We start from the raw sequence: 14,032 nt of genomic DNA, 5'->3' as shown, positions 1-14,032 counted from the left end.
GTCACACAGCTAGGTCTTCAAGTCCCTAAAAATAAACCTCTGCTGCACGTGCATTCTTTGGGACTCACTGCAGCCTGCAGAGATGTTAATGATTACTAAGGCGGGCTGCTGCCACTCAGGAAACACATCCCCAGCACACAGCCATGCAGCAGTAAGATCCAGAGAACCTCACTCCCCACCCCCAGCTCCTGCACCTGACAGTTTCAGAATAACCGGGTTCTGCCGGGGCTAGAAATCTGGCAACTTTTCACCTCCTATTCGTTGACCGGTGGGTGGGTTTTCCATAGGCTCTGTCCCAGGTTTTTTTCCAGTCAACAGAGAAGGCACCTGCTGCTTTTGTTTCACAGCAAATACTTTCTCAAAAGAGTTCTTCTCTCCTCCTGAGAACCCATTTCCTGGTGTGCCTGATCGCTAGAAAAGGCGTCCAAGCTCCAAATGGGAGAACTGTCCCTTCTGTCTTCCCAGACCCAGGCTGGGATCACCTCTGGGGCACACAGGCTGGGCAACCTACCTTTCCGAATAAAAAGGAAACCCCGTTCTGTTCCCCAGTTATGTAGGCATGTGGCAAGGTCGGATTCGGCTCCCCAGTTCCTAAGCTGAGCTGCTCTCTCCGATTCCTTTACTCAAACCGTTCACCTGCCCAGGTTTGGACATCTCACAGGGGTGCGGACATGGCATAAGGGCAGGGATGGAATGTCCAGTGGCAAACCTTGATTCAGATCCTCGCCTTCCAACCTTCAGGGTTGTTTTTGGGCTTGTGTGTGTGGTTTGGTGCTTATTTTGTTTTAACGAATCAGTAAGTAAGGTACTAATTCTTCATTCTGGAATCTGCCCCCAACCACTTCTGTGCCCCGGGAGGCACCTGGGATGCCTCTTAGCTCTCAGCCCCGGCTGGCGTGTGCACTCAGGTCCCGGTCCGTGGCCGCTGTGCCTACGGCCAGGGTTTGTCTCCCGCATCCTGCGCACCAGGACAGAACCGAGGCCAGCAGAAGCTCAGGTCGTGGCTCTGGTGAAGCCAAGATGTAGCCAGAGAAGACTCCCCTGCCTGATCTCGGCAGCCACAGGGGACCCGTCCAGGTGCGGAGCAGCCTCGGCCTCCGCGCTACTCCTGGAAGGGGCAATGAGAGCCACCCACGGCCTTCGCCTAACCAGCCCCGCGCCCGCTCCTTGGACTCGCCCTGGCGGCTGCCAGTCGCGGGGGGCCTGAGGAAGCGCCCGGCGAAGCCAGCGCTCCTTCCCCTCACTCACACCTGCTTCAAAACAGGCAGAGGCAGCGTCTGCCCGCCATGCGGACCCCTCCCCACGGGAATAAACAATTTCCCGGACAAGCTGTGGGCTGTTGAAAATGTTCAAATGGTGTAATCCGAGACGCAGAGGTCCAGAGCTCCTCTCCACTTCCACCAAAGACCCCGCAGGGAAGCTTGGGCCGGTGGGTTCTGCGCCTTTTACCTGGAGCGCATTGCTGCATTTAGGGGCCGTCTATGCAAACCCTGGATTCCTCTTAGTCTTGGGTCACTCTGAGTCTTGGGCCCAGCCAAGCAGCAGAGTCTCCGGTGTCAGATTCCGTGCCCCCCCCCCCAAAGTTACCTGGCAGGAAGGAGACGGGACCCAGCCCAAAGCCTCCCTCTGGGTCGCAGGGTGCAGGAACTGAGTCATCAAGCTCTCTCCGTCGAGTGTGCCAGGTGCTCCTACCCGAGAGGTTTCTGGCGACAGGGACAGTGGTAGCAGCCTGCTTTCCCCGAACCTGTCCCATAACCCACTTCTCTTGGCCTTCACCCTTGCCGCACTGGTGGGAACACCTATAAGAGGGGGGAAGGAAGACGGGACTCCGTGGCTAAGTTCCTAGTGCTCCACCGTGATGTCAGGCTGTGGAACATCAGTCGCAGAACCAGGGGAGCAGCCGTGCAGCTCTCTATGGAAAAGTTCTTAGCTTGTTGTTGTGGCTGCTTTGCTAACCCTGCACGGGGCTGGTTATCCACGGAAGGCCTTGCCTTCACCTCTTACCCTGCCTGCCTTGGGGAGACAGGGCTGCTTTCCTTCTCTGCCAACAGAAGCCTCAATGGTATTCTTTGGGGGCCCTTTAGGCAGACGTGGTGAGGGGCAGATATGCAGTGGGCTTCCAGGGAGGCTGGCGTACTTGCCCCTCAGCCAGCCCTGGAGTCCCGGCATGAACAAGAGGTAGAGGACTGTGCAGGGCAAGATTTCAAAGGCACCAATCTCCTTGCATTTCAGCAGGGTCCCCCCTCATCCCACGGCGCACAACACTCAGCATTGGGCAGAGCGTCTTGTCATCAATTTAAAACCGGGTAGATTTCCTGAGGGCAGTGGAGCCAGCCCCCAAATGCCCATCTTCGGGAGAGCCAGGGCACTCACCGGCTCCTGGCCTTCAGGTTTTGCCTACGTAGAGACACCCGCTTCCCACTGCTCTCCCTCTGAGGAATCCCTAGCTGCAGCCATTCTGCCCGAGCCCTCGGGGCGCCTTCCCCCAGAGGACCCCGCGCAGATTGCTCCTGGGGCCATCGCCCGCCTCCCGCAGTTTCCCGGCTGCGCCGGGACCGAGACCAGCGCTCTGTCTTCCTAGCTCCAGCCCCCAGCGGCGCCCCAGAGCCAGAAAGCCACTTCGGGCTCACTTGTAAATGCCGGGTGCTGCAAATGAGGTGGGAGAAGAAAAAACAAACAGACAAACCGCTGGGAAACACAAGAGGCCTTTTTCCGTCCGTTTTGCTTTGCGGCTCGGGCTTAGCCGGAGAGGGTGGGAAGCCGACACGAGTAGGCAAAGCGCTTTGGATCCACAAAAGCTGGCAGTGCGGGCAGGCCGCACCGGGAGGGAAAAATTGAAGCAATGAGCTGGATAACTCGGGGTAGAGTACTACCCCTGGATATTTTGACAAGGCATGCGCGTGAGGGGGGTGGGGGGTGGGGAGAGGCGTATGATTGCCTTAATTCTCCACTTCTTCTGCGCGTGTGTGCGGACGCCGATCTGGCCCGAGTCAGCCTTGCGCTCACCCGCACCGCGGCGGCCAGAGGCCCGGGCGCATGCCGCGGTGCGCCCGGGGGTGGCCCCGCGGACCGCGCGTCTGCTACAACTTGGCAGGGTTGGAGCCGAGGAGGTCGGCGAGGCGCAGGCGACAGATCTTCTTCACCTCGTCCAGGGCGGTGCGGAGCTCCAGCGCCGGCGGGCGCCGCAGCCGGCGTGCCAGCTCTCGTGGCACGGCCGCCCTGTCGCTGAGGCGCGCGGCGAGCACGAAGGGGAAACCGAAGCGCGCGCGGTACTGTGCGTTGAGCTCGGCCAGCCGGAGCCGCTCGTCGGCGCCCAGGTTCGTCAGCCCGGCTCCGCTCTGCTCCCGCTGCGACTCCGCCGTGAGCGTTCCCCGCTGCAGCTCGCGGCCGGCCAGGTCCGGGTGGCAGCGCAGGATGCCCTCCTGGCCTGCAGAGAAACACAAACACGCAGCGGAAGCGCGTTGCGGCGCCTGCATCCTCGCCGCGTCCCGGGGAGGGCGCGCCGCACTACGTACGGCTCTGTCCGCGGTGACGCGGCGCACGGGCCCGGCCTGCCCTCCTACCCCGCCCGGAGGAGGCTGCGGGATCCGAGCGGGGTCCCAGCGGAGCCGGCCCTCTCTCGAGTTCTCGACCTCCCGCCCCTCTGGGTCCCCGCTACCTTCGGGCCCATCCAGGACCCGGGGGCGGGGCGGGAAGTGGCCAGGGTTGTCCTTTGAGACTTAGAGGAAGAGTGGAGGGGAGAGAGGGCGGCCGCCGAGGCTCGGAATTTACGACTTGCTCCGGAGGGAGCGGACCTCGATAAGGAGCCCGAGCGTTCCGTATCTTCTCAAACCCCTGTGCTCTGGGGGGGGGGGGGGGGGGGCTTTGATGTCGGAAGGGGCCGGACGCGAGGGCCCGAACACTTCCTGCGAAAACCCTGCCACGGGTTTCGTTCTGGCCGAAGGAGGACGCGTAGGGGCGGGGCGGGTCCTGGGGACTGGGCAAATAAATGCCCAGGGTTTTGTGACCCTAAGTGTGAGTTACGGGTTTCTGGAATCTGACATCCAAAGGGCTTTGCAGATGATTAACTGCAAAGAAATCCATTTCCCACCTTTGAGTGAGGATGGCGTTTCTCTTTTCAAGAAAATCCGGGCTCACCTCCCCACCCCACCCCCACCACCATCCGCCCTGCCGGCGGCTCATCAGTCCCCTCACTGCGGCTGGAGACCCCAAGGGCCAACAGAGAACAGAGGATTCTCGGAAGAAAGCTTTTTCTGGTCCACACCCGGACCTTGGCGGCTTGTCTGAGCTGCTGAGCCCTAACCTGGGGGGTTCCCGAGGCGCTGCCCCGTCACTTCGATGAGCGATGAGCGGTCCAGAGAGAGAGAGAGAGAGAGAGAGAGAGAGAGGGAGAGGGAGAGGGAGAGAGAGAGTCGGAATCCTGGGCTCTAGGCAATATTTCAGATGGGGCAGGCAGAGGGCCAGGATCTAGACAAGGAATGACAGCTGAGTAGTGGTGAGCATTAGAGAGGGTTCATCTGTCTGAGACCCAGAGCCCACTGAGACTAAGAGCAGTGGTCGTTTTTGGTGGTGTAGGTAACCTTTGAGGAGCTGCGCTGACCGGCCACACTCCCTGCTGCAGCACCTCTGGCCCGGGAGAGGGGAGTGCTGGATCTGAGGCTGCCTTGGCGGAGAGGAGTATTGAAAACACCCTTGTGTATCATACACAGAGCAAATGGGGCTGCGGTTGTAGGAAAAGCTCCTCTTCCTCAAACGTTACCATTGGTGCCCAATAAGGACAGGTGGGATGGTGACGCTCGCTGGTGGATGTCCCCAGAGGAAGGGACAGTCAGAGGCTACCTCTGAAAGATCAGCGGATGAAAGTTCAGAAAGGGTGGGGTGACCCGTCCAAGGTGACTCAGCTGGCTGCACCGAGCACCCTCCTCACTACTGCCCCTGCATGGTTAAGGGCGTTCAAAAGGAAACCAGAGTCACCAACGGCGCTCTCTCTCTGTTTCTCTGTCTCTGTCTCTCTCTCTCCCTCCACTTCAGTTTCAGGCCGTCTGCCCGGCACCCTGCCAGCAGGGCCCTCCAGCACTGCCCGAAGGAGACCTGCCTTCCCGCTCCCTGCCCCCAGCCTTGTCAGGTGTTCAACTCCCTACCTGGAGGAGTGGCCCAGCCCTGGGCCATGGTTGGCAGCAGTGCCACAAGGCTGCTCACCGGCCCTCCCTAGAGGGAAACGCAGCTCGGGGCAGACAGCATCCCTACCCAGAGGACTCCTCGGCCCCCACCTGGTTCAGGCCCAGAAGATGAGCCCTGAGGGCTTACACTCCTTAGGTATTTGTGAACTTCTGTACCCTCACCCAGGTGGGGGGGTTGCAGAGGTTCTCTCTCTCTCTCTGTCTCTCTCCAGTTTCTTCCTCCAGCGGGAGCTGGAGTGGGGGGACTAGCAATTGGGGAGGAGTGTAAGGAGCGTGTCTTCTTACTGCCCTACACCTTCCTGCACTTCCCCCAGCACACCGGCTGTTGGGGGGGGACACGCACGCCAGACCTGGCCCTGGCCCTGGCCCTGGCCCTGGCCCTTCCTGCCCTTGCCCACAGAGGTTAATGTTTGCCTGGGAGTGAGCATGGGTTTCCACTCTTCTAGGGAGGACAGGGAAGAGAGAAGAGAAAGGAGGCAGGGCATGGGTAGAAGAAAAAAGACTACAATAAGAGGATCTGGGCTGCACACACACACACACACACACACACCCCTCTGGTGTAGGTGACAAGGAAAGATGCACTGAGATGGGGAGGGGATGGTTGCTCAGAAGAAACAAAAGCCGACCTCCTTGGCCAAAGAGTGCACCATCATTGCCCCAAATCACTGTAGCCAGGGCCCAGCTCCCTACCACCACCTGTGTATACCAAAGCTACTCCTGGCTGCTCCTCCCCCCAGTCCCCACAGTAATCCCAGCAGGAAACTGGAGACCAAGCTGGCTGATGCCACCTCCCTGTCTCCAGTCCTGAACCGCACCCCCTAACCTCAAATGCCCAAGTGAGGGCCAGGTCAGGGCGTGTCGGTGCTTCTGGGTCTTCCGTGAGCTTCAGGACTTGGGCTGTGTCACTGGCACATCACACCAGATGTAGGTGTGGCCCTGAGTTATTTGCTGGGATCTCAGGGCATGAATCACTGTACCTGAAAGAGCTCCTGGCATAGAATAGACACGCATTGTTTCAGCAGGAGAATGGCGGGGACAATAGTGGTGGCCTCTGACGGACAGACGATTACCCAGAGCCGATTACCCAGAGCCGCCTACCAATCCACCTGCGGCCATAGCCACAGGGTGGCCTTACTCTTGGTGCAGTGGGGGACTGTCCCTTCTGTGAAAAGCCACCTGCTCCTTTTGATGCTAGACCTCTTATAGAAAATTTTGCTTCTGTGACCTAAAACATCAGTTTCCTCACCCCCAACCTGTCCCCACCCACGAGCAAACAAACACTTTAGACTAACTCATCCCATAAACAAAATGAAAGCTAAGCTCTCTTGGTTTCTGCTCATGTCTCTGCTCCACCAGACAGCAAATCCCTCCGAGGATTGCCTCCTGGCCTCTCAGCTTCCTCCCCTATGCTTCCAGGTTCGCTCTATCAAGCGTTAAGCCCCACTTGCCAGTCTGCTCTCCCCAAAGTCACAGATGGTAGGCCTCTTGCTGGAGGCCTGAGCAATGCCCTGGCCCCTCTTTGTCAGGAGCGTGTCCCGTGTCCTGTGCCACACGGTGGCCCCCTCTCCTTGTTGACAGATTGTCATCGTTTGCCTTTAGAGACACTTGGCTTCCTTGCACCTTGCTGTCTTGCTTTGTGAGCTCACCAACGCTGAAGACCCTCTGGGGCCCGTGGGCACACCCCTTCCTTTCTGTACCCGTTTCCAGGCAGTGCCATGATTTTCCATTGTCACCAAGTCCCCCATGACACTCAGATCTTGGCTTTCCACTGGGTTCCTGTCTTGGGATCCGATGGGGCCTCGGCATTCCCATTTGGGTGATTGTGAGACACCGTTGACTCAACAAGTACCTTCCCCCATCTTGTCCTCGCAATTCTGAGTCTTCCTCATGAGAGAAAATGAGACCACTCTCCACCCAGTTGCGCAGACTAGGGGTTTGGGTCTCATCATTAATTCTTCCTTGTTTCTTTCTTGCCTCCCTCACCAAATCCATTTTTAAAAAATCCTGTTGGCTCCAACTCCGTTCTGAGCACCAGTCCCGTCTCCCCTCTCTACTGCCCCCAGCGTGGCACCGGCTTCCTCCGTTCTAACCTCCACTACTGCAGAAGCCCCTGCACCGGACCTGCCTGTGTCTGATGTAGCCCTCACCCCGTTCCACAGCAATCTTTGGATCACCTTGCAAGTGGAGAAAACCAGATTTCTTGCTGCAAAAAAAGCTCTCCACCCTCTGGTCTAGCCTGCCTGCTCCTGACTTTCCCTCTGCCAAGTCCCTTGCAGCAACCAAGTTGGTTCCAGGCTGCTCTCTCAGAGTAGTATCAGCCTAGATCTTGGCAGCTTCCTTCTCATCCTCTGAATTTTTCTTTTTAATTTGAAAGACAGAGAGAAAGAGAGAACAAGAGAGATAGAGGGAGAGACAGAGAGAGAGAGAGATATTCCATCTGCTGGTTCACCCCCACAATAGCTGGGGGTGAGTCAAGCTGAAACCAGGAGCCAGGAGCTTCATTAGGGTCTCCCACGTGAGTGCAGGGGCCCAAGCACTTAGGCCATCTTCCCCTGCCTTCTCAGGTGCATTAGCAGGGAGCTGGATTGGAAGTGGAGCAGCTTGGTCTCGAACCAGCGCCCATATGGGATGCCAGTGTCACGGGTGGTGGCCTACCACACCATGCCACAATGCAGACCCCTGGAATTGTTTTTTTACTTTTCTTTTCATAGGATTTATTACAAGTGTGCAGAAATGCTGACGATTTTTTTGCATTCATCTTGTATTTTGTAACTTCTCGGAATTTGTTTATTAGCTACAGTTAGGCTTTTCTCTATATAGGATCACCTGTGAATGCAGAGCCTTCTTTCTCTCCTTCTTTCCAATGTGTATGCCTCTTATATCTTGTCTAACTGGCCTAGCTATAACTTCTGGTTAAGTGTTGAATGGAATTGGTGAAAGTATACCAATTGTACTTTTCCCAACTTGGGAGAAAGCTTTCAGTCAGGGTCTTGACATGGGTTACAGGGACCCAGGGACTTGAGCCATCACCTGCTGTCTGTCTCCCAGGGTACACAATTCACAGGAAGCTGGAATTGGAAGCGAAGCTAGTGCTTGGACCCAGGCACTCCACTATGGAATGCAGGCGTCCCAAACAGCAGCTTTGCAGTCGTGCCCCACACCCAGCCCACATCCTTCCGTTCTAAACTTGAACTCCATTTGCTACAAAAGATCTCTTTCGGAGGTCAGTGGTGGCACAGAGAGAAAGTGATACCGACATCCCATATGGAGCTCAGTTTGGGTACCAGCTGCTCAGCTTCTGATCCAGCTCCCTGGGAAAAGGCAGTGTTTGAGTCCTGCACCCACATGGGAGACCTGAATGAAGCTCCTGGCTTCTGGCTTCAGCTTGTCCTAGCTCTGGCTGTTGAGGCCATCTGGGATGTGAACCAGCAGATGGAAGATTGTATCCCTTTCTTTCTGTAGCATTGACTGCCAAATAAATAAACTTATCTCTTCACTTATTTATTTGAAAGGTAGAGTTACAGAGAGACAGAGGCAGAGAAAGAGAGCTCTTCCATCCACTGGTTCATTCCGCAGATGGCTGTAATCACTAGAGCTGAACTGATTCAAAGCCAGGAGCCAGGAGCTTCATCCGGGTCTACCACATGGGTGTAGGGACCCAAGGACTTGGGCCATCTTCTGCTGCTTTCCCAGGCCACAGCAGAGAGCTGGATTGGAAGAGGAGCAGCTGGGATGTGAACCAGTGCCCAAATGGGATGCCAGCACTGCAGGTGGCAGCTTTATCCACTATGCCACAGCACCGGCCCCATAAATAAGCCTCTTATAAAAGACTTCTTTTGTTATTACTTTCTGTAGTATTGCATATTTTTTCAAATCATTCTTAGAACCTGAAATCATTGTATTTCTGTATGTTAATCCTGTCTGTCTCAACAGTGCATAAGTTCCTTGAAGGCAGGGATTTGTCTTGTTCACGGTTCAATTCTCAATGCTCAGGATGATGCCCGGGCACGGTGGGTGTTCAGGAGGGATTAACCAACACATCACTCTTGGAAGGAGTGTGATATAGTTTTGAGTGAATAAACAAATGAACACATTTTAATAGTTTAATCTTAAAAAAACTTTTACATGACAATTATTGATGTCTGAGCCCTTCATTGGTTCAACAGATATGCTCTGTAGTCAGTCCTGCATAATAAACTATTGTCATTGCCAAATGACACAAAGATGCATGATGGCCTCCTATGAAAGCTTTATTGCTCTTGATTTTTAACACAAATCAGTCCTTACCTGTTCGAGGGGTATGTCTGTGTGTGCGCATGTGTGTGTGTGTATGTGCCTTCTTCCTTTTCCCATGGCCATTCCTTTTGCCTGGAATCCCTTCCCTATCTTTGGTCTCTGGGACCTGATTGGCTAGAGAGGGAACATTGTCCCTTAGTGCTGGAGCCCAATATTGATCCTGGAGTGCCACCTACTGGTCAATTGCCATCATAACAAAACCTGCATGGCCTCCTTGGTTGACTTCAGCACCCTGACTCCTCAGTTTTCTGCTAACGTGGAAGACTGTTAGGAACCCTAGTAGAAGTCCTGGATGAGGATGGTGGCCACATCCTGCATCTCCCCCAAGGTCCCTTCTCGTTTCTGGATTCAAAGACTCTATTACATCTAGTTTATATGCTGTGCATTAAATTTGATTTTTTGAACAATAAAAATGGTATATATTATGGTGTACAACTTGATGTTTTGACATATACACATATAGATACATATATATTGTACAATGATGAAATCAAGTTCTATCATATTCATCGCCTCACATTCTTTTTTAGGTGATAAGAACATTTAAGGGATCAGCACTATGGTATAGTAGGTAAAGCTGCCTCCTGCTGCAGTGCTGGGCATCCAATATGGGCACCAGTTTGAGACCTGGCTGCTCCACTTCCAATCCAGCTCCCTGATAATGTACTTGGGAAAACAGTCCTTGGGCCCCTGCACCCATACGGGAGACACGGATCCTGGCTTTGGCCTGGCCCAGCCCCAGCTGCTTGCAGCCAGTTGAGGAGCGAACCAGTGGATGAATAGATGAAAGACCTCTCTCTCTCTCTCTCTCTCTCGCTCTCTCTCTGCCTCTGCCTTTTAAATAAATAAATACTTCTTTTTAAGAAAAAAGAACATTTAAAATCCCGCTTACTTAGCAATATTCAAGTTTCCAATAGATCATTGTTAACTATAGCCACTATACCATACAACAGGGCATGTTGGTTGATTATCTTGAAACTGGGGTCTGGGACATCCAGTGTTAATATTATTTGAAAAAGTGAATGAAGGAAACCTCTGGAAACTTTGTAACCTTTGCTTCTGAGTCTCAGGAAGACCCTTCAGAACTTGTTGGGTGGATTCTCAGTTGTGCCACTGTTTTCAAATGCTGTCGGGTTGACTACCAGGATTAGAATTCCAGTTCCACTGGAATTCTAGTTCAGGGTAAATCCAGCCCCGGTCCTGAGCACTAGAGGGTTGGGGCTGGCAGGGGGTCCACCCTTTCTCTCCTGAGGGGCTGTCCTTGCTCAAGTTATTTAATCTTTCTGTGCCTCCGTTTTATCATCTGTAAGATGGGGGAAATAATAACAATAATAATACTTATGTCAAAGTGTTAGCAGGAGGATTGAGTGCATTAACAAATGCAAAGTGTTTGGGAAAGAGCATGAAACACACCAACAGTGAAGGTGCAGCAAGTTGTAGTTACGGGTCACATTGCTATCACCATTGCTAACCTTGCTGATCTTCTGCCATCATGATACTCGATACAGGATAACTGCTCAGGACCTGGGCTGGATTTACCCTGAACTAGAACCTCTGGTCAGAGGCGAAGGAACACATGCTGATGGGAAATAGAGAAATGCTGATTTTATCCTCAACCGGTCTTGGCACAGAGTAATACATGGCAAATCACGGAGTAACCCTGCCAGCCGTGAGTGAGTGACAGATTGCAGCAGTGCACTCCGCCCTCTCGCGCTCTCCCAGTCCTGCCCGCCCCAGCCTGAGCCCCACAACCCCTTGGGGTGTGACGATGCCACATTGTGGGATTTTCCTCCTGGGTTCTGTATTTCCTTTGTGGAGAGAAAGACGTCCTTTGTGCCTTTTCCACGCCCTTTACCCCTGTGGCTCTGGAGGTTCCCACTCCCCTCCTGCATCCTCCTGCCAGCCGCGGGGAGCACGCCTCCTCCCCTGCCCCTTCCAGCTTGTCCTGCAGACTTGGGGCTGAGAAGCTGGGGTTAACCTACTCTTCCAGCTGAGACCTAGCCTGCCGTTTTTAAATTTGAGACAGGAAAAGAGAGAGAGAGAGAGAGAGCGCACACGAGAGCAAGCGAGCGAGCAGAGAGCCAGCTTCCATGTGCTGGTTCACTCCCCTAAATGCCCACAACAGCTGAGGTGGCCAGGACAAAGCCAGGAGCCTGGGACTCCATCTAGGTCTCCCACATGGCTGGTAGGGACTCACCTGCTGCCTCCCGCAGCAGGAAGCTAGAATTGGAAGGCACAAGCATCTTCCCCTCGCTGGGCCAAACACAGTCCCTTTCCGTTTGATTTTCCATTGCCCTCTGCTCTTCCTAGACTGGAAGGAGGTTTGCTGCATTTGGAGATGTTCATCTGACAACCGCGGGCCTCGCAGGACCCCCATGACCATGTGCCCCTTCGCACCTTTGCAGGGTGGCAGCCAGCAGGTGCTGGCCCGAGCCGCCCCCCACCAACCCCCACACGAAGGCGGCCCCCGCCCCTTGTCCTTGTCAGGACGTCGTGGCCTTCTGCAGAGGGCCTGGGGCAAACGGTGCAGTTGGCGCTTCGGAGTCCGCTGGGTGCGCCAAAGCCTCGGGCTCCCTGTCTCCCCATCTCGTGCCCTGGAGAGCCTCCATTAGCAGTCCCTCGCCTCAGCCTCACCCCTTCTCTCCCAGAGTCTCCTATCGATCCCGACCCTCCTTTTCTCCCTTGCCCCAGGCCGTTGCTGACCCGGTGGAGTCCAATCTGGCCCCAAATGACAGCCATGTGCTCCTTGCCCTGGGCGCCTAGATCTGCTGATACCCAGCTGTCTCCTGGCTTGCCTACAGACCAGGACATGGCCAAAGCGAACACTGGGCGGCTCCCTGAGGTGGGTCTGGGTCTGACCTTTGCTCTGTGAATCACAGTGCGCGACCTATCACCCCATTCCTCTCTCCGACCCCGCGGCTCTGCTACTGGACATTTACCTGTGGCCACCATGCGCTCTGCCAAACCACTTGGCCCTGATCCTGCGATGGGGCTTGGTTCTCAGGGAGTATCCCTACACGAATGCATCGTGGGCAAGTGTTGTCAGCCGCAGATCTGAAGTCCCCTGGCCCGGAGCATCTCCCCCCAAAGCCATACCTGACTGTGGCAGGGCATCAATGAAGGCGAGGAAGTGGTGCTCCAGCTCGGCCGCGTTGGAGAACGGGCGCCGCGACCACACGGCCGCTGCGACCAGGGGGCACCTCTCCACCACGTTTCCAAACACGTCCACAAATTCTCCAAAATCCATGGAGTTGACCTTCTCGATGTCCATGGCTCCTGTTCGTCTGGAGGCAGAGAGATGCCCGGCTGGTCGTCCTCTCCGCGAGTGGCTGGCGGATCCCACACTCTGCTTGCTCGCCGGGTTTTGTTTGCTGAATGTACAAGCTTGCTTTTTAGGCAACATCAGCTTAGCATGTCTCAGCCGCCTCTGGGAGACGCTAATCCAGGATGCTTGTGTAATAAACAAACATGGGCTGAGGTTGCAATCCAGGGAGCAGAGATCTCCCCCGGCAGATCAAACCACTCCCACAAGCAAACACAGGGCCATGTTGGACTTGCAGTATTTAAGTCAGGTACACCTTTGGCGTCATTGGCAGTTTTTAAATACATAAATTTACTTTAAAGGCAATTAGAAAGAAAGACAGGGAGAGAGAGAGAGGTCTTCTATCTGCTGGTACACTCCCCCAAATGGCTGCAATGGCCAGAGCTGGGCCAGGTCAAAGCCAGGAGCCAGGAAATCCATTTAGGTCTCCCACCTGGGTGGCAGGGGCCTAAGCTCTTGGGCCATCCTCTGCTGCTCTCCCAGGCACATTAGTCGGGAGCTGGATCAGAAGTGGCCCAGCCAGGACTGGAACTAGCACACATATGGGATGCCAGTGTTGCAGGCGGAGTTTTAAGCTGCTGAACCACAATGCCAGCCCCTGGCATTTTAATGTCATCATTATGCCAGAAGAGCTTTCCTTGATAATTCAGACCCCAAGCGATCCATGGATTTTGTCCTAAATCTGCACACTGATGTTTGGCCAGAGACGCACCTGGGCAAGACCAAGGCCTCATCTCTTAAATAAAAGAAGTTGATGAACTCTCTTTCAAAGAGGGTAAATCTTTTTTTTTTTTAAAGATTTATTTATTTATTTGAAAGGCAGAGTTACAGAGGCAGAGAAAGAGAGTCAGAGGTCTTCCATCTGCTGGTTCACTCCCCAAGTGGCAACAATGGCTAGAATTGGGCCAATATAAAGCCAGGAGCTTTCTCCAGGTCTCCCACGTGGGTGCACAGGGCCCCAAGGACTTGGGCCATCTTCTACCACTTTCCCAGCCCATAGCAGAGAGCTGGGTCAGAAGTGGAGCAGCCAGGACTTGAACCAGCACCCATATGGGATGCTGGCACTGCAGATGGCAGCTTTATCTGCTAAGCCACAGCACCAGCCCCTAGAGAGTAAATCTTTACAGACAATCTATGCATCTAAATATGAGATGTGTGTGGGGAGGTGTGCACCCACAGACAGAGGCTATTAAATATCTCATTGTTCTTAATAGCAAGAAGCTGGCAACATTAT

General features: G+C 54.6%; 1 protein-coding gene across 1 annotated transcript; it reads right to left on the bottom strand.

Annotated features, from left to right (window-relative positions):
- Positions 1-2,689: 2,689 nt before the first annotated feature.
- On the bottom strand, positions 2,690-12,913 carry URAD (ureidoimidazoline (2-oxo-4-hydroxy-4-carboxy-5-) decarboxylase). The gene is made up of 2 exons (XM_002721424.5): positions 12,573-12,913; positions 2,690-3,427 (listed from the first exon to the last, which is right to left on the bottom strand). Exons 1-2 carry the CDS (start codon positions 12,877-12,879, stop codon positions 3,081-3,083), a joined length of 654 nt encoding a protein of 217 aa, XP_002721470.3. The 5' UTR covers positions 12,880-12,913; the 3' UTR covers positions 2,690-3,080.
- Between the last annotated feature and the right edge of the window lie 1,119 nt (positions 12,914-14,032).

The sequence above is a fragment of the Oryctolagus cuniculus genome, chromosome 9, assembly GCF_964237555.1.
Source record: "Oryctolagus cuniculus chromosome 9, mOryCun1.1, whole genome shotgun sequence".
Taxonomy (NCBI): domain Eukaryota; kingdom Metazoa; phylum Chordata; class Mammalia; order Lagomorpha; family Leporidae; genus Oryctolagus; species Oryctolagus cuniculus.
Note: the sequence above shows the minus strand (reverse complement) of the source record. Positions and strands in the feature narration are given on the sequence as shown.